The 20,931-nt window shown below is 45.5% G+C and overlaps 1 protein-coding gene across 1 annotated transcript in view; it reads right to left on the bottom strand.

Annotated features, from left to right (window-relative positions):
• The window catches only part of LOC120933509 (alpha-2,8-sialyltransferase 8E-like), a 40,717-nt gene extending 20,781 nt beyond the window's left edge, over positions 1 to 19,936 (bottom strand). Inside the window, exons 1-3 of the mRNA XM_040346750.1 lie at positions 19,667 to 19,936; positions 13,761 to 13,841; positions 9,424 to 9,510 (exon numbers count right to left, since the gene is read on the bottom strand). Coding sequence (XP_040202684.1) covers positions 9,424 to 9,510; positions 13,761 to 13,841; positions 19,667 to 19,758 — 260 coding nt within the window. The 5' untranslated portion in view covers positions 19,759 to 19,936. The remainder of the gene's footprint in view (positions 1 to 9,423; positions 9,511 to 13,760; positions 13,842 to 19,666) is intronic.
• Positions 19,937 to 20,931: the final 995 nt, after the last annotated feature.

The following is a 20,931-nucleotide window of genomic DNA, read 5'->3' as shown; positions in this document are numbered from 1 at the left end:
TGCACTAATTACTGTATAAATGTGACTGGCAGTGAAGGGGTTAACACTAGGGGGTGAGGAAGGGGTTAAATGTGTATCCTAGGTGTGTTCTAACTGTGTGGGGGGAGAGGGGTGACTGGGGGAGGTGACCGATGCTGTGTCTCTATGTACAAGGGACACAGATCGGTCTCCTCTCCTCTGACAGCACGTGGAGCTCTGTGTTTACACACAGAGCTCCACGTCCCTGCTGTGTTCCCGACGATCGCGTGTACCCGGCGGACATCGCGGCCGCCAGGTACACGCATCGGCCTCCCAGCGATGCACCGGGACAGAGGCGCGCGCGGGTAATGCACTTTAAATGACGTCCAAAGACGTCCAGTTGGCACCTGAGAGCCGCGCTGTTGACGTCTTTTGTGGTTAAAGAATTTAGGATTTAGCTGGCAAAAAATAATGTTACAAACATTGGCCCGGATTCACGTAGCACTTACGCCGACGTATCTCGAGACACGCCGCGTAAGTGTAACTATGCGCCGTCGTATCTGTGCGCCGTGCCCACAGAACTAGATACGCCTGAAAATAGGCTTCTTCCGACCGACGTAACTTTCCTACGTCGGCGTATCGTGGGCGCATATTTACGCTGGCCGCCTCATTGCACATATGCAAATGAGGGAGATACGCAGATCATCATATACGCGGTTTGCGTAAGTCGTACGTCCGGCGTAAAGTTATTCCCCATATAGGAGGCGCAACTCATGCAAAGGTATGGACCAGGGAACAGCCGTCGTATTTAACGTTGTTTACGTAGTAGTACGTGAATAGGGCTGGGCGTAGGTTACGTTCACGTCATAGGCAGTGATTCGACGTATCCTAGGGAGTAGTTTCGACGTGATTCTGCGCATGCACACTTGGTTGCGTCCACGGGACGGCGCATGCGCCGTACTTTATTCATATCTTTATGTCGCTCAGTACATCATTTACATGGGGTCACGCCTCATTAGCATGGCTCACGCCCACTGCCACTTACGACGAGTTACGCCGAGGGAACCCAGCGTAGATTAGGGAGCAAGTGCTTTGTGAATACTGTGCTCGCCGCTCTGCGCTACGTTGGCGTAGCGTATATATTCGATACGCCGGCATAACTATGCGCCAATGTATGTGAATCCGGCCCATTATATTTAAATTATCCTGGAAATATTACTGTGCCAGAAATGGCCACCCATTAACTGAGAACATGGTGCCAGGAACCCTTGTGGGTTTTTTTTAGCATCAAAAGGGGTTAGAAGAAAGGTGACAATGATTTTCTTAAAAATGTTTTTACTTTATTTATATCATAGTATCAATAGAATGGACATGGATACATAGGAGTCAAGAAAAGTATTTCTGGCCTTAACATAAAACATTTCTCGTCAACAACAGGAAAACTAGACATATACTCAGGCCGAATATCACCCGTGCATGGAGTGTTTTTAAATGAGCGGCAATTTTTCTGGCCATGGAATGTAACTTTCTCGTCGGGAAGTGGTAAATATACACAGCTAATTCCATTATAACATAATATATTGAATATATAAAACAATGATACATTGATAGATAATATAAGAAGACGCTTCCTGATGACGTAATCCATACGAAACGTACGTCGAGGCGTACACCACTCACGCTACCACGCGCTTCCGGGTCTTGCTGGTTATCGAGACTTACACGCTGACATGCACGCCATACTGCCGGCTGGATTGTCACGGTACGAACACAGCGGAGATCCTCTCATACCACTGATCCATGCCCACAGCCTCAGTGCCGGGATTGTGGCACCATTTCTAGTAAGAGGCCATCTGGCTAGTTTTTTATATTTATGGAATATGAAGTTTTAATCAATTAAAAAGGTATCACACTATTGTGGTCTCTCTCCTGGTTTATGCATCTCCTAACAAATTTGACTGCGAGACCGACATCTGACCTCATGGGACAGGGTTCCCCAAAAGCTCATTTGACTTCTTTTTAGCTAAAGAGTCAACGGGAGTTGGTAAGGAGCCACCTTTATTTAATCACGTTGGGTGTCATACATAGCGTTATGGTGAAGGCTATGTTAACACGGATCACTCTTCTCAGCAATCAAACAATTTTTGCACATATCTAAGTGTGTCAATTGGAAAGCATTGAATGCACCTTTGTTGGGACTTTATAATTGTTTTCTACACTTTTTTGCTCATTGCATGGACTGCACGTTATGCATGGTTTAATATTTAATTTTGTCAAGTGTATTATACATTGATTTATTTATTTATTTTATGCAATTGTTATTAAGGGTTAACACATATCTTTGTACTTAGCGCCCCCTACCCTACTTACTCATATTTAACTGTTCAGATACTGTTTCAGGGAGGCTGCTTTTTTGGTTTGTGTTTTTATTTGCACTAATCACATTATTCAGTTGTTTAATTACAACTTTTTTCATTGTTTGTGGCGCGACTTTACTATTTCGATAGATAATATAACCTATAAACTTTTTCCTTTTCTTTTCGCTCAGAATAAGTCTCCCTGAAGAAGACCTTTACCCTAATAGGTCGAAACGCTTAGGGACATTTTGCGAAATTCCTTACAAACATCCATTCAATCTGAGTATATGTGTCGTTTTCCTGTTGTTTTTGACGAGAAATGTTTTATGTTAAAGGGGTTGTAAAGGAAATTATTTTTTTTCATAATAAGCATCCTTTACCTGCAGACATTCCTCTTTTCACTTCCTCATTGTTCGTTTTTGCTCAGAAGTTGCTCTTTTTCTTCTCTGTTCTGTTCACTTCCTGCTTGTCTGATTGTTACTCACCACCGTGACGGGAGGGTTTACTGCGGTGGTCAGTGACGTGCTCACCCCCTCCTGGGAACTACATCTGTGCGGCAGGACACTCTCTACGTGTTAGAGACTTCAAGGAGGTGTAAATTACTGGGCGTGCCGCAATTCATACTGGGAAATGTAGTTGTTACATGAACGAGCACCGCAAACCAGGAAGTGAATGAGAGAACAGAAACTAGAATGCCAGAGATGATATAGATGAAGGAATTTAATAGGTATTTACTAGTTTTTTAACAGAATCATTACACTATTCTGTCTGTCTACCTTGCAGACATTAATTTTAGCCAAAACATTTTTTTCCTTTAGGCTCCATTCACACCTCAGCGTAGGTGATCTGCCGCGTATTGTGGCGACATCAAATAGGCGTTTTGTCCCGCGATTTGCGGCGACAAAACGCAACGTTTTAAACATTGTTTTTTGCTGGAGGGGTGATTTTTTACATGGTCGGCTATGCCCGAACGCCGAAGCCGCCCGAAGAAAAGGGTCCGGGACTTCTTTTGAGCTTCAGGCGTCTCGGCGTTCGGCGTGGAGATGTGAACCATCTCCATAGCCGACCATGTAAAATCACCCCTCCAGCGTATTTGGGGCGGCTGCGGCGTCGCGCTTCAGGCGTATATACGCCTAGGTGTGAATGCAGCCTAACAACTCCTTTAAGGCCAGAAATACTTTTTATGACTCCTATGTATCCATGTCCATTCTTTTGATACTATGAAATAGAGTAAAAACATTTTTAAGAAAATCATTGTCACCCTTCTTCTAACCCCTTTTGCTGCTAAAAAAACCCACAAGGGATCTTCTTTTAATGCATCGGGGTGCGCAGCACTAACAACTCTCATAGATGTGTTATCCATTCTGGAACCCTAACTCTAATGCCCTGTACACACGATCGGTTCATCCGATTAAAAACGGACCGATGGATTTTTTCATCAGATATCCGATGAAGCTGACTTTCATCAGTCTTGCCTACACACCATCAGTTAAAAAAACGTTTGTGTCAGAACGCGGTGACGTAAAACACTACGACGTGCTGAGAAAAATGAAGTTCAATGCTTCCGAGCATGCGTCGACTTGATTCTGAGCATGCGTGGATTTTTAACCGATGGACTTGCCCACAGATGATCGTTTTTTTCAATCGGTTTTTTAACCATCAGATAATTTTAAAACAGGTTCTAAGTTTTTTCACAGATGGGAAAAAAAATGATGGGGCCCACACACGATCGGTTTGTCCGATGAAAACGGTCCATCGGACCGTTTTCATCAGACGAACCGATCGTGTGTATGCGGCATAACCCTAAAGCTTTCCCCAATCCTAACTTTAATAACAACATTAATACTAACCCTTTCTACGTCATATAGTTTGAGATGTTTTTTTTTTTTTTATGATTGTGCAATTGTATTACATGGTACAATGGTACATAGCTTAAAGACAGTTTTATCCCAATTATGGTTAATCAGAGACATCATAATTATTGTTTTTAAGTTAGAATAATGAGAGTTATTCCTATTTGGGTATAACAGTTTTTCATTCATTTATAACTAATAGAATATTTAAAGATACATTACTATAACTTATTCACATACTTTATTTTCATTTATACAGTAATAAGTTTAGCCATATTTGATTTTTTCGAATGGACCTTTTGTTCTTTTGCTTGTGTGTTGTAACCCTAATGAAGAAGGGATCATCAGAGTTTTATCCTACCCTATTAGGCTTCATTTCCATGGACGTTTTTACAGCCACTTTTTTTAGCCTTTTTATACAGCTTAAAAACGCATGTCCATGTTTATTTATTTTTTATTTATTTTTTGAGCTGGAGCTCAAAAACGCTGCGGTAGCGTTTTTGCGCTTTTTTGAGCGTTTTTTAACCTCTTTCCCACCGGGCTTGTTTTTCAGATTCGGTGTTTACAAGACTAAAACATTTTTGTTTGCTAGAAAATTACTTAGAACCCCCAAACATTATATATATATTTTTTCTAACACCCTAGGGAATAAAATGGCAGTCATTGCAATACTTTTTGTCACACCGTATTTGTGCAGCGGTCTTACAAGCGCACTTTTTTTGGAAAAAAATCACTTTTTTTAATTAAAAAATAAGACAACAATAAATGTTGCCCAATTTTTTTATATATTATGAAAGATAATGTTACGCCGAGTAAAATTATACACTTAAAAATTGCGCCCGCTCGTGGCATGACGTCAAACTTTTACCCTTAAAAATCTCGATAGGCGACGTTTAAAAAATTCTACAGGTTGCATTTTTTGAGTTACAGAGGAGGTCTAGGGCTAGAATTATTGCTCTTGCTCTAACGATCGCGGCGATACCTCACTTGTGTGGTTTGAACACCGTTTTCATATGCGGGCGCTACTCTCGTATGCGTTCGCTTCTGTGCGCGAGCTCGTCGGGACGGGGCGCTTTAAAAAACATTTTTTTTGTTTTCTTATTTATTTTTATTTAGTTGATAATTTTTTACACTTTGATCACTTTGATCACTTTGATCACTTTTATTCCTATTACAAGGAATGTAAACATCCCTTGTAATAGAAAAAAGCATGACAGGTCTTCTTAAAAATGAGATCTGGGGTCAAAAAGACATCAGACCTCATATTTAGACTTAAATGCAAAAAAAAGAAAAAAAAAATTGAAACTGTCATTTTTTCAAATGACAAAAAAAAAAAATGTTTATTTTAAGACGCTGGGCGGGACTGACGTTTTGACGTCACTTCCGCCCAGCAGAGCTATGGGGACGGTTGAAGGACATTTTTCCCTCACTCGCACCCCCAGTCAGCTGCCGAATGGACCCGATCGCCTCCGCCGCTACCGACGGCTCCGGTAAGCGGCGGAGGGCGCGGGAGAGCGGCGGGAGGGGGGCCCCTCTCCCGCCACCGATAACGGCGATCTCACGGCGAATCCGCCGTTATCGTGTACACCACCGCCCACTGAAGAGATGGATATCTCGATTGTGGCAGCAGCTGCTGCCGTTACCGAGATATCCATCTTTAAAAAGAGGACGTCTTTTGGGCATGGGGCGGTGGTCAAGAAGTTAACGTCATGCGTTTTTACAGCTCTAAGGCTGGAGCTTCAGAACGCACTGGTCCTGGTTTTTTTTTTGCAGCTTAAAAACGGCTCAGCCATCTACAGCTCAAAAACGTCATGGTGGGCATGAGGCCATAGACTAACATGGAGAGCTGTTTTTAAGCTGCAAAAAACGCTCAGAAAAGTGGCTGTAAAAACGTCCATGGAAATGAAGCCTAATAAATAATTTCTATTCTACTTGGACTCCATTTCTGAAACTAATGCTAACCCTAACAGTAACTCTAAAGTCAAATATAACACTAACATAATGATAACCATAATGGTAACTAGGGATGTCCCGATACCGATACTAGTATCGGTATCGGGACCGATACCAAGCATTTCCCCGAGTACTTGTACTCGGGGAAATGCTCCCGATGCTTCACCCGATACTTGGGCGGGCAGGCAGGGGAGTTGCAAATCTTCTCTCCCCCATAGTCAGTGTTGTCTTCCCCTGTCCGTGCCGTTCTCTCTCCTCCTCCTTCTTTCCTCCCCCCCCCCATCCAGATCTCTCTCCGTCCATCCGTGCAGTTCTTTCCTCCCCCCCCGTCCAGATCTCTCTCCGTCCATCCGTGCAGTTCTTTCCTCCCCCCCCCCGTCCAGATCTCTCTCCGTACGTCCATGCAGTTCTTTCCTCCCCCCCCCGGCCAGATCTCTCTCCGTCCGTCCGTGCAGTTCTTTCCTCCCCCCCCGTCCAGATCTCTCTCCGTCCATCCGTGCAGTTCTTTCCTCCCCCCCGTCCAGATCTCTCTCCGTCCGTCCGTGCAGTTCTTTCCTCCCCCCCGTCCAGATTTCTCTCCGTCCGTGCAGTTCCCTCTGCATTCCCCCCCCCCCCCCGTCCAGATCTCTCTCCGTCCGTGCACTTCTCTCTGCATTCCCCCCCCCCCCCCGTCCGTGCCGCTCTCCCCCCTCAATCTGTCAGGGGGGAGAGCAGAGGTAGGAGCCGCCAAGCCCGGCTCCTACTTTTTCCGAATGAACAGAGTCGGTGATTACAGACTCTGTCCATTCATATAACTGAGCATCGTAACCTCCTGTGTTTACGATGCTTCAGTTTATGAATGGAGGAGCTTCCCTCCATTCATTTCAGCTGAGGCTGCTGAGAAAGGGACTGGGGAATCTGTTTTCCTAGTCCTTTTCTCTCTCTTAAAGGGGAGATGCCAGAGGTCTGTTAACCACTTGCTTACTGGGCACATAAACCCCCTTCGTTCCCAGACGAAATCTCAGCGTCCGGCACTGCGTCGCTTTAACTGACAATTGCGCGGTCGTGCGACGTGGCTCCCAAACAAAATTGGCGTCCTTTTTTCCCCACAAATAGAGCTTTCTTTTGGTGGTATTTGATCACCTCTGCGGTTTTTATTTTTTGCGCTATAAACAAAAAAAGAGCGACAATTTAAAAAAAATATATTTTTTTTTTACTTGTTGCTATAATAAATATCCCAATTTTTTTTTAAAAAAAACTCTTTTTTTTTCTCAGTTAAGGCCGATACGTATTTTTCGACGTATTTTTGTAAAAAAAAAAAAAAATCGCAATAAGCGACTGGTTTGCGCAAAAGTTACAGCGCCTACAAAATGGGGAACAGAATTATGATTTTTTTTATTATTTTTTTTTTACTAGTAATGGCGGCGATCTGCGATTTTTATTGGGACTGGGATATTGCGGCGGACACATCGGACACTTTTGACACAAATTTGGCGCCATTCACATTTATACAGCGATCAGTGCTATAAAAATGCACGAATTACTGTATAAATGTGACTGGCAGTGAAGGGGTTAACACTAGGGGGTGAGGAAGGGGTTAACTGTGTAGCCTGGGTGTGTTATAACTGTGTGGGGGGAGGGGGGTGACTGGGGGGAGGTGACCGATGCTGTGTCTCTATGTACAAGAGACACAGATCGGTCTCCTCTCTCGCTGACAGGACGTGGAGCTCTGTGTTTACACACAGAGCTCCACATCCCTGCTGTCACCGACGATCGCGTGCATCCGGCGGACATCGCGGCCGCCAGGTACACGCATCGGGTCTTCGGCGATACGCCGGGACAGTTTTTACCCGCCGCGCGCCACCCAGTGGCGCGCGCGGGTAATGCACATAAAAGGCCGTGTTTAAACGGCCACTTGGCACTTGAGAGCCGTGCTGCGGACGTATTTTATCTATAGCGCGGATCTCAAGTGGTTAAGACCCCTGAAATCTCACCAAAGACCCCCTACAGGGCTGATTAAAAATAAAATAAAAAATTGCAATAAATATTAAAAAATAAATAAAAATAAAATGTAAAAAAATAAATAAAAAAAAACACACACTGACAATTCACCCCCCCTAAAAAAAAAAAAAAAAAAAAATCACTGTAAAAAAAAAGTAAAAAAAATAAATAAATACTGCCACTGTCACATGGCATTAAAAAAAGTATCGGTATTCGGTATCGGCGAGTACTTGAAAAAAAGTATCGGTACTTGTACTCGGTCTCAAAAAAGTGGTATCGGGACAACCCTAATGGTAACCCTAATGCCAATCTTAATGCTTTGGCTTATTCCATGGCCGCCCTGCTAAAACAATAGTATACAGAGAGTGCTTCTCCCTGTTGCCGTTCTTTCACGTTCCGCCAAAAAAAAAGCCCTGGCTGTTACATTACAGTAAGGTAATAACTGGTTGGTTTGGGGGCCCGTACCAACGAGTTGAAACAGATGCAACAATTTGTCTTTTTTTAATTAAAAATCTTTTTCGCAAGTCAGCAGGCCAGTCGTGTGATGCACTGGGTTTTCTTCTTCTTTGCCTCATATCTGGCTTGTGGCTGTCCTCTATTGATGCAGAGAGTGGCACTGACATGATGGCATCAGCACTGCTCTCTGCATGAATGTATTATGACAGGGGTGGCCAACCAGTGGCCCGGGGGGCCACATGTGGCCCGCGGAGCCCTCTGATGTGGCCCGCGACCTCCTGCTCTGGAATGGTGGGTTGGCAAGCCCAGATCGCGGGTTGCGACCCGCCATACCACAGCATCAGTGTTGTAAATAAAGCTGGTGGTAGAGGAAGAAAGCGGCTGCGGAGCGTCGACTTTTGCCACAGGCGGAGTCTATGGCAAAGTTCAGCTAACCCGCAGGATAGACACAGGTGCACTACGTTGCACCCGCGGTGTGGGTAAACCGCAGCACATCAGTGTGAAAGAAGCCTTAGGCCCTTTTTCACACGACCAGCCCAACCAAATGGGACCCTCAATTCACCTCTACAGAGCGACAGATGTCCGTTTACCCCGCCTACCTCCAATCTGATAAACAGAAGGGAATTCGTCCCCTTCCATCTGGGCGGATCGCAGGGCCTATAGAGTATCCGTGATCTGTCATCCGCCCGCTCCGCTCATTGTGGCCCTCGACTTGTTACCAAGTTGCTTAAGTGGCCCTCGCTCTTCAAAAGGTTGGGCAACCCTGTACTATGAAGTGATAATGCCATTTTAGTGTTCATAGTATGTTCTTGGTGTCCCGGAAAAAAATTTAAGTAGGAAAGAAAAACATTATAGGGAATACTCACTTAAGCTTATTATGTTCCGACTCGTTGTATTGCCATGGACAATTCCTCAGTTCATTACCAAACCTCTTGAAGTCATTGGTATTAACTCTATGTGAAAAGAAGAAAATATAAGGAGCACAATGGACCCCTTGATTGCCCCCCTAGATCACTCCCCTCCCACCAGAATGACAATGCTGTCCAAGGGTGTCTTCATTGCTCCCCTATCCGGAATGGAGACACCCTAAGGCTGTATTCACACTTATGGCATTTTTAGTGCTTTTTGCATTTTGCAGATCTGCACTACAGAACGTGTTCCATAGGAAACCATGTTAAATTCACTGTAGTGCAAATCTGCAAAATGCAAAAAGCACAAAAAAATGCATAGGTGAGTGGCCTAAGACAGAAAGGCCCAGATTCACAGAGAGCAGCGTATCTCTGTGCGGGCGTAGGGCATCTCATATGCGCTACGCCGACGTAACATAGAGAGGCAAGAGCAGTATTCACAAAGCACTTGCTCCCTAAGTTACCGCGGCGTAGCGTAAATGGCCCGGCGTAACCCCGCCTAATTCAAATTAGGAAGGTAGTGGGCGTGTTGTATTAAAATTAGCCGTGGACCCATGTAAATGAATTCCCAAACGAACGGCGCATGCTCAGAATCACGTCGAATTTACGCCCTAAGTTACGACGGCTCAATGGCAACGACGTGAACGTAACCTACGCCCAGCCCCATTCACGTACGACTTACGTAAACGACATAAAATCCGACTGCAGTTCCGACGTCCATACCCTAACATGACTTAGACCAGCTATTTGGTGGTTTATCTTTACGCCGGACGTACGCCTTACGTAAACGCCGTAGCTTACTGCGACTGGCCCAAATAGGTTTGTGAATCGGCGTATCTAGGTCATTTACATATTCAACGTGTGAATCAATGGAAGCGCCCCTAGCGGCCAGCGTCAATATGCGCCCAAGATACGACGGCGTAGGAGACTTACGTCGGTCGGATGGAGCCAGAATTCAGGCGTATCTTATTACAAGAATAAGGCGCATAAATACGACGGCGCATCCATGGACTTACGCGGCGTATATAAAGATACGTCGGCGTAAGTCTTTGTGAATCCGGCTAAAAATGTGTTACTGGTCAGATCTCCAGGTGAAAATAAAGGAAAAAAAAAGAGTAATGCAGCCATCACATTTAAAAAAAACTCGTAAGCTGCAATATATTACATTTGTTTTTGGGTTTAATACTGATTTAACTACCGGTATACATTTTATCCTGCCATATGTCCCTTTTTATAAATGCATTGGAATTATGTTTTTGGCACAAAGATTTTTTTTTTTTCCTTTCTTTTTATTTTTTTTATTTAGCGCTATAAATACGAACAAACTCAAATTTTAATGTTTACATAAAGATGATAAAAAAAAAAGGGAAGAGAATGAGTTAATAATGTTGTTTAACCGCTTGCTGACCGCTCTATAGCAGATTTACTGCCACAAAAAAGTATGTATAAAAACCTAGAAATTGTAGAAACAGAAGGTATGAAAAAAATTGTTATAATTATAATAAATACATATATTAATACCGTATATACTCGAGTATAAGCCGAGGCACCTAATTTTACCCCAAAAAAATGGGAAAACGTATTGCCTCAAGTATAAGCCTAAGGTGAGAATGCATCAGTTACTGTAAGCTGAAAAGAGGGTCAACAATGCCCATTTGCGAACCTGTGCTCATTTGCACGTCTCACTGTGCCCATTTTCATGCCTCACTGTGCCCATTTTCCTGCCCTACTGTGCCCAACCTTACTGTGCCCATTGCAACCTCACTGTGCTCAACCTCACTGTGCCCATTGCAACCTCACTGTGCCTAACCTCACTGTGCCTTTTGCAACCTCACTGTGCTCAACCTCACTGTGCCCATTGCAACCTCACTGTGCTCAACCTCACTGTGCCCATTGCAACCTCACTGGGCTCAACCTCACTGTTTCCATTGCAACCTCACTGTGCCCATTGCAACCTCACTGTGCTCAACCTCACTATGCCCATTGCAACCTCACTGTGCTCAACCTCACTGTGCCCATTGCAACATCACTGTGCCCAACCTCACTGTGCCCATTGCAACCCCACTGTGCCTATTGCCACCTCCCTGTGCCCGAGTCAGTGTACCTGAAATTCTTGACAGGCTGCGGGCGTCCATTCATTGTTAAAAAGTCACGGCCTCCTCCTGGCCCCATTCCGTGATAGGCGTTTCCCAGCAGCCTATAACGGACGTCTTCTCATCCTCGGACTCAGTTTCCCAGCAGACAGTGGGGCAGATCCACAAAAGCATTACGCCGGTGTATCTCTTAAAACGCCGGCGTAATTTTAAATTTCCCACGTCGTATCTTTGTTTTGTATCCACAAAACAAGATACAACGGCATCTGGGATCGATCCGACAGGCGTACGTCTTAGTACGCCTTCGGATCTTAGATGCAATCTTTCCGCGACCGATAGGTGACGTTTCCGTGGAAATCCGTGTCGAGTATGCAAATTAGATATTTACGGCGATCCACGAACGTACGTCCGGCCGGCGCATTTTTTTACGTCGTTTGCGTTCGGCTTTTTCCGGCGTATAGTTAAAGCTGCTATATGGTGGCGCACTCAATGTTAGGTATGGCCGTCATTCCCGCGTACAATTTAGAATTTTTTACGTTGTTTGCGTAAGTCGTTCGCGAATAGGAATTTGCGTAGAATGCGTAGAATGACGTCACCGTCATAAGCATTGGCTTCTTCCTGTCAAATTTCGAGCATGCGCACTGGGATACCCCCAGGGACGGCGCATGCGCAGTTAAAAAAAACGTTGTTTACGTCGGGTCACGACGTATTTACATAAAACACGCCCCCATTACATCCATTTAAATTCCGCGCCCTTACGCCGCCAGAGATACACTACGCCGCCGTAACTTACGGCACAAATTCTTTGTGGATTCAAAATAAAATAAATAAGTTACGGCGGCGTAGTGTATCTTAGATACGCTGCGCCCGGCGTACAGATGCGCCGCTGTACGAGGATCTGCCCCAGTGTGTTCAGTGTTCCGCCTATCAAGGATGTATTTTTATCCTCGGACAAGAGAACGTCTGTGATATCCGTGATGGGTGGAACACTGAACACAGTGTCTGCTGAGAAACGCCTATCACGGAAGGGACCAGGGGGAAGCCATGACTTTTAAACAATGGACGCTCTCAGCCCTTCAGGTACACTGACTCGAGTATAAGCAGAGGGGTGTATTTTCAGCCCTAAAAAAAGGGCTGAAAAAACTCAGCTTATACTCGAGTATATACAGTAATCATAGAACAAATGATTAAATCAAACGTTAATGGCTTAAAAAAATAAATAAAAATAATGTAACCTTATTATATCAAATTAGATTCTCAATTGGAATAGGACCAGTAAACGTAAAAATAAATGTTATCTATATCCGGACTACAAGGGTTGTTTTGGCTCATATAATAGTATACAATATAATAGGGCCATATTCTCGTAGATTTCCGGCGGGCGGCGCGTAAGCCATTTACACTCCGCCGCCCCAACCTACAGGAGCAAGTGCTGTATTCCCCAAACACTTGCTCTGTAGTTTAGGGCGGCGGAGTGTATTTGGCCCGGCGTATCCCGGCGTATCTCCAAGGGGGCGGTTTCTATTTAAATTAAGCGCGCCCCCGATTCTAACGAACTGCGCATGCGCCGGGCTTAAAATAGCCCAGTGCGCATGCTCCAGTTCTCGGCGTAAAACGTCAATGACGCCGACGTGTGCGTCATTGACGTAAAGTCGTATTCAAGAACGACTTAGTAAAACGACGTACCCGACGGGAAAACACGACGCAGACCCGACGCCATACTTAACATGGCCTACGTGGGACTGGCGTAAGGTTACCCCTCATATAGCAGGGGTAACCTTACGCCTACGCAAACGACGTAAGCGACGGTTACGCGACGCGAATTCGTTCGGGAATCGGCGTATCAGGCTCATTTGCATAAACAAATTAGACCTGAACGTAAACGCCACCTAGCGGCCGGCAGAGTAATTACATTTAAGATCCGACAGTGTAAGTGACTTACACATGTCGGATCTTCAGTGTATCTATGCGAAAATGATTCTAAGAATCACTCGCATAGATACACTGGCCAAAAAAGAGAGATACGATGGAGTATCCTGAGATACTCCATCGTAACTTTACTCAGAATATGGCCCATAGTATACAAATAAATTTAACAAAACAATTTTGACTTTACATATTAAAATTGCACTCACATTACTTGTGAAAAAAAAATTGCACTCACAGAAGCAAAGTGCTTTGAGAAATGACATCATTACTTACGATTCCAATGGAATTTTTGAAATATTGTTTCTCACATTCTCACAGTTAGAAATCGAGGTGTTTAGAAGAGGCATTCTCCTCCTGAAATTGATTTTTTTTTTAAAAAGGAGAAACTGCAAGTTGTGTTAAAATGTATTTTCAAGCCAAACTTTTTTTCTTGGATTTGGATAGAGAAGGGATATGGTTAAACCCCTGTCAGGCTACAGTGCGGCCGGCTAGTTCTGGGAGGCTGTCATATAAGGGTCAGGGGTCCTGCACCCTCATAGAACAATCAGAGTAGAATAAAAACTCTTCCTACAAGCTTTACCCAGACACTAGAAGTCACAAGACTGTTATACCCTGTATACTGCTGATGAGAAAGGTATTTAGCAGTTTATACAGTGGTACCTTGGATTATGAGCATAATTTGTTCCAGAAGAATTATTGTAATCCAAATCACTCGGATATCAAAGCGAGTTTTCCCGTAGGAGTCAATGGAAACTCTGATAATTCGTTCCACATTGACTGCTATTATATGCAGTACCGCATGTGGCCATAGGTGGGTGGCGGTGCCGGAGACACCGTGAAACACTCAGGCCGCGTACACACGATGACTGATGGTCTGGGTCTGATGCGCCTACACACCATAGGTTAATTAACCAATCGCGTCAGAACGCGGTGACGTAAAACACAACGACGTGCTGAAAAAAAACGAAGTTCAATGCTTCCAAGCATGCGTCGACTTGATTCTGAGCCTGCGTGGGTTTTTAACCGATGCTTTTGCATACTAACGATCGGTTTTGACCGATCGGTTAGGCGTCCATCGGTTACATTTTAAAGCAAGTTCTACATTTTTTGACCGAAGGATAACTGACCGATGGGGCCCACACACGATCGGTTTGGACCGATGAAAACGGACCTTCAGACCGTTTTCATCGGTTTTGACCGATCGTGTGTACGCGGCCTCAGAGAATGCTCAGAGCCGCTCGGAGACACTCAGAGAGGCATGGAGACACTCGGGAACGGAGTGTTTCCGATTGTCTCTGAGCGTCTCAGAGATTTATCGGCGCCCCTGTGCTTCTGGCTCAATGCGGTACTGCACACCCCAGAGGCTTAAGGCTGGGTTCACACTAGTGCGGTGCGAATTCCAGCTCTCTTATCTCTGCAAAGAGATATGAGAGCTGTTCAGCAGATCATCTCCGTTTTAGCTGCGAATTTGGAGACCTGGGAGAGGGGAGGGGGAGGGGGGGGAAGTATATTGAGGAGAAGGAGAGAAATCCTGATGAGAACTGAGCACATCTTTGAATCAGATGCATGCCCATAGAAGATAATGGGCCTGAATTCGCACCTGAGCCGCACTGCAATGCCTAGAAAACGCACACGTTTTTTGGGCAATGCTTAGTGCGAATGCATCGCACATATGTGAACCAGCCTCATTAAAATCAATGGGCTAGATTCAGATAGCCCGCCGTAAGTTTGTGCGGGCGTAGCGTATCTCAGATACGCTACGCCGCCTTAACTTAGTGAGGCTGTGGCTGGATTTACAAAGAACCTGCGCCCTAAGTTACGGCAGCGTAGCGTAAATCTGCCGGCGTAAGTGCGCCAAATTTAAATTCTGAAGAGGTGGGCGTGTTTTATGTAAATAAAACATGACCCCACGTAAATGACGTCTCTAACGAACGGCGCATGCGCCGTCCGTGAACGTATCCCAGTGCGCATGCTCCTAATCACGTCGCAAATAGTCAATGCTTTCGACGTGAACGCAATTTACGCAAAGCCCTATTCGCAAACGACTTACGCAAACGACGCACAATTCGACGCTGTCCCGACGTCCATACTTAACATTGGTTACTCCTCATATAGCAGGAGTAACCTTACGCCGGAAAAAGCCTTACGTAAACTACGTAAAAAAATCCGCCGGGCGCACGTACGTTTCAGAATCGGCGTATCCAGCTCATTTGCATATTATACGCCGAAATCAACGGAAGCGCCACCTAGCGGCCAGCGTAAATATGCACCCTAAGATACGACGGTGTAGGAGACTTACGCCGCTCGTATCTTAGCCTAATTTAAGCGTATCTGGTTTCCAGAATACGCTTAAATTTACGACGGCGTAGATTCAGAGTTACGACGGCGTATCTACTGATACGCCGGCCTAACTCTCTCTGAATCTAGCCCAATGTATTTTATAATGTTATGCGAATTGGATGCGGTTTAAGCCACAACCAATTCGCATAGGTGTGAACGGGGCCTCAATCCTTCTCGTCTTGCGAGACAACGCTCTCAAACCGAGTCAGAATTTAAAAAAAAAACATAGCCCGTATTGCGAAAAAATTGGAAACTGCATTGCCCGCAATCCGAGGTATTACTGTATTTACTAAAATGATTGCATTTCTATGCTCTGTGTACTGTGGGAGACCAGATATAATGAATGCCGGGTCCTGGGTTTAGTAACAGTTTAGGCCCCTTTCACACTTGTGCGACTTGTCCTGCGACTTGGGACTGCAAAGTTGCATAACAAGCCGTACCCCATGATTTCCAATGAGTACCTGTGCCACTTCAAGTCGCAGTGACTTCAAAGTAGTCCCTGCACTACTTTGGTCCAAATTTGATGCGACTTGAGGTCCATAGACCTCAAGAATACACAAGCATTGCTTCAAGTCACATCAAAGTCGCGACAAAGTCATGCCAAAGTCGTGTCAGAGTCGCGTCACTTTCAGGTCGCACAAGTGTGAATGCTGGTTCACGCGGCAATGCACGAATCTGCACACATCGTGCTTTTAACAGGCTGATTTTTTTTTAGTGGGCTGCCAATAGTGTGGGAACATGCTTAAAGTATGGCAGGCGTCACTTTTAAAATCAGACCGCTTCATAGCGCATGATACCGCAGTAGCATGCAGTCTGGTGGTCACAACATGTTTGTGTTTCCTATAAGCATAGGCATGCGCACAGGGTGTGCCAGGTGTGCCCAGGCACACCCTTATCACCCTGTGCAGAACAGATTCCCCCTACTGACCTGTCTCCCCCTCCTTCCCCCCTCTCCCACCGGTTGTTGCTGTGGATGTTTTAGGATGAGTGGGGGAAGGGGCCAGTAAAAATGCCATTTACCGGCCCCTTCCCTTTCTGAATGAACATCATGAGTGATCGGTAGAGTGCGTTTGAGCTTTGGGGTGCACACCCTAATGCCAAAGGCTGCGCACACCTATGCCTATAAGTATTTGGGGCGCCATTAACAAATAATGACACCGGCACACATCTAACAAGAGCAGTGCATTCCCGCTCATGTTTTCTGCACTGCCATTGGTGTGAATGGGCCCTAAATGGCTCCTGAGGGTTATAGATCTATTCAACTATCCTGGACCCATTCTTGTGCCCCTCATTAATCTATATCACTTTACCTTTTTGTGTTTCAGAAAAAAAAAAAAAACAGATAAAAGATTAACCACTTTAGCCCCAGAAGGATTTACCCCCTTCCTGACCAGGCCATTTTTTGCAATACGGCACTGCGTTATTTTAACTGACAACTTTCTTTTGGTGTTATTTGATCACCCCTGCGGTTTTCATTCTTTGCGCTACTGTATAAACAAAAAAAGAGCGAAAATTTAGAAAAAAAACTAAAATATTTTTTACTTTCTGCTATATTATTATATAGCAAAAAGTAAAAAAAAATTTAAAAAAATTAAATTTCTTCATCAATTTAGGCCAATATGTATTCTGCTACATATTTTTGGTAATAAATATCCCAATAAGTGTATATTGATTGGTTTGCACAAAAGTTATAGGGCCAGATTCTCAGAGACTTACGTCGGCGTATCAGTAGATACGCCGTCGTAAGTCCGAATCTGCGCCGTCGTATATTTAAGCGTATTCTGGAAACCAGATACTCTTAAATTTGGCTAAGATATGAGCGGCGTAAGTCTCCTACGCCGTCGTATTCAGGGATGGACTGGCCATTGGGACTACAGGGAGTTTCCCGGTGGGCCGATGGCTCAGTGGGCCGGCTTCAGTGACAGCGGACTGCTGCCCCCCTCCGCTCCTCTGTCTCTCCCTCTCCACAGCGCTCACCCGGGGGGAACAAAGAAGCAGGGGGAGGACCAGAGAAGCAGGGGGAGGACCAGAGGAGCAGGGGGACGAGAGAGGAGCATGGGGGAGGGGACAGACAGCAGACTCAACAGCTATGGCCTGGGAGTTTCTCACTTCTTCCTAATCTTGTCCCATTTCCCCCGGGTGAAATAATGTCTAGCTTCCCCACTGGTACTGCCTATAAGAGGGCCAGTACCAGCCGTTCTACTCTAATAAAGTAGTGGCTAGTGAAGGGTGATAAGGGGCTTGGGTGGCCGGGGGTTGTGGGAGTTGTCCAGCCGCCATGGGAGAGACCTGTCAAAGTGGGCCAGTCTTGATGAAGTCCAGGGCCAAATTTTTGTCCCAGTCCAGCCCTGGTCGTATCTTAGGGTGCCGCTAGGTGGCGCTTCTGTTTTTTTCTGCGTCGAATATGCAAATGAGCAAGATACGCCGATTCACGAACGTACGTACGTACGCCCGTCGCAATTAGTTACGCCGTTTACGTAAGACATACGCCGGCGTAAAGATAAAGCAGGTCTCTAGGTGGCGTAGCCCATGCAAAGTATGGACGTCGGAACAAGCGTATCTTTTTACGTCGTTTGCGTAAGTCGTACGCGAATAGGGCTGTGCGTAAGTTACGTTCACACCGTAGGCAGTGTTCGACGCATCTTAGGCATGCTATCCGACGCATGGGCACTGGGATACGTCCACGGACAGCGCATGCGCCGTACGTTCAAAACGTCATTTACGTGGGGTATGCTTTATTTGCATAAAACACACCCACCTCTTCCCAATTTGAATTAGGCGCGCTTACGCCGGCACATTTACGCTACGCCGCCGTAACTTAGGACGCAAGTGCTTTGTGAATACAGCACTTGCCTCTCTAAGTTGCGGCGGCGTAACGTAAATACGATACGCTACGCCCGCCCACACTTACGCCGGGGTACGTGAATCTAGGCCATAGCGTCTACAAACTATGGGATATTTTATGGAACTTTGTATTTATGTAGTAATGGCGGCTATTTTTCGTAGGATTGCGACATTGCGGCAGAAATACAATGAAACCTCGGTTTAAGAGTAACGCGGTTAACAAGCGTTTTATTGTGACTCGTTTTGCGAGTGTTGTCTCGCAAGACGACCAGAATTCAACCTAAAAGAGCCTGCAGTACCGCATTTGGCCTGAGGTGCGGGGGCGCCAGAGCCGAGCAGAGCCGAACAGCGAAGATCGCAGCCAATTCGACAATGCTCGGAAGGACATTGCCGTTTGCCGAGGTCAGCTGACCTGTGCTTGGGCCTCTCCGGTTGTTTGCGAGGCTCTCTGGCGCCCCCTCACCTCTGGCCGCATGCAGTATTGCATCCCATTGAAGCCAATGCGGAACAAATTATTTTAGTTTCCATTGACTTCAATGGGGAAACTGGCTTTAATATGCAAGTTCTTTGAATTATGAGCATTCTTCTTGAACGGATTATGCTCATAATCCGATGTTCAAATATATACCGAAAACACCACACCCTCTAAATAAAGTTTTTACAATTTTGCCAAATTTTGCCTAAGCAGTTCACGAGTGATATCAAATTTCAATAGGTATGCCCTTAACCCAGTGTTTCTCAATTCCAGTCCTCAGGCCCCCCCAACAGGTCAGGTTTTCAGGATTTCCCTCAGATGAAAAGGCTGTGGTGATTACTAAGGCAGTGAAACTGATCAAATCACCTGTGCAACATAATGGAAATCCTGAAAACCTGACCTGTTGGGGGGGCCTGAGGACTGGAATTGAGAAACACTGCCTTAACCAGATAAAAAAAAAATCAGGATTGCCTGCCATCTCCATAGGGGGTTAAATACACAAAAGCAGTGACATCATTACCAAAAGTCGATGGTCTTCCTCCGTTGCAGGTTGATGTAGAAGCCGTGGATAACCAGCCCTGAGAGGAGGTAGAGGCGCCATCTACGCAGCATACTGTACAAAGGAACGTGCAAAGTACTGGGTCGTCTTCTACAGGACCTTCAAGGAAATATTCCCTCCAAGACACGACTTGCTCCCGAGCTGTGGGAATCTTACATATAGACTCGTGGGCAGGTTTCGTCTGTCCGGTTACTCAGCGCAAAAATATTTCATTCACAATTGTCGGGGCAAGAAATGATATAAGTTCACTGGACCGGCAGAAGGTGTGCCGAGGGTTGGGATGCCAAAGAACTTGTTCTTCATTTATTAGTAGAGCCTACCATAATAAGAGAAGCAGGCCATACTGTTCTGCACAGATATTCTATATTGTCAAAAGTATTGGGACACCTGCCTTTACACACACATTGGGCCAGATTCTCATACATTTACGTTGCTCCTGGGCAGCGTAACGTATGTGATTTACGTTACACCGCCGCAGGTTTACAGCCTGATTCTCAGAACACTTACCTGTAAACTTGCGGCGGTGTATCGTTAAATCGCTCGGCGCAAGCCCGCCCAATTCAAATGGGGCGGGCACCATTTAAATTAGGCGCGCTCCCGCGCCGAGCGTACTACGCATGCTCTGTCGGGTAAATTACCCGACGTGCATTGCGCTAAATGACGTCGCCCCGACGTCATTTGCTTAGACGTTTACGTAAATGGCGTCCAGCGCCATTCACGGACGTCTTACGCAAACAACGTAATTTTTTTAAAATTCGACACAGGAACGACGGCCATACTTAACATTGGTTGCCCCTCCTAATAGCAGGGGCACCTTTCACGTCGCGTACGCTACGGAAACGACGCAAATTCTCAGCGTCGACCGCGCGTATGTTCGGGAATCTCGCGTAATTACCTCATTTGCATAGACGACGGGGAAAACGACGATGCGACAACTAGCGGCGGGAAAAAAAATTGCTTTTAAGATCTGACAGCGTAAGAGCCTTACGCCTGTCAGATCTAATGGGTATCTATGCGTAACTGATTCTAAGAATCAGTCGCATAGATACCCGGGGGCAGATGAGGAGTTACAACGGCGCAAATGGTGTTGCGCCGTCGTAACGCCTTTGAGAATCTGGGCCACATTACTTTTAATGGCATCCCAGTCTTATAGCTAGATTCACAGAGAGTTACGGCGGTGTATACACTGTCGTAACTCTAGGGCCACGTACACACGAGAGGATCGA

The sequence above is a fragment of the Rana temporaria genome, chromosome 3 (genome assembly GCF_905171775.1).
Source record: "Rana temporaria chromosome 3, aRanTem1.1, whole genome shotgun sequence".
Taxonomy (NCBI): domain Eukaryota; kingdom Metazoa; phylum Chordata; class Amphibia; order Anura; family Ranidae; genus Rana; species Rana temporaria.
This window is presented reverse-complemented; position numbering and strand designations above follow the sequence as displayed.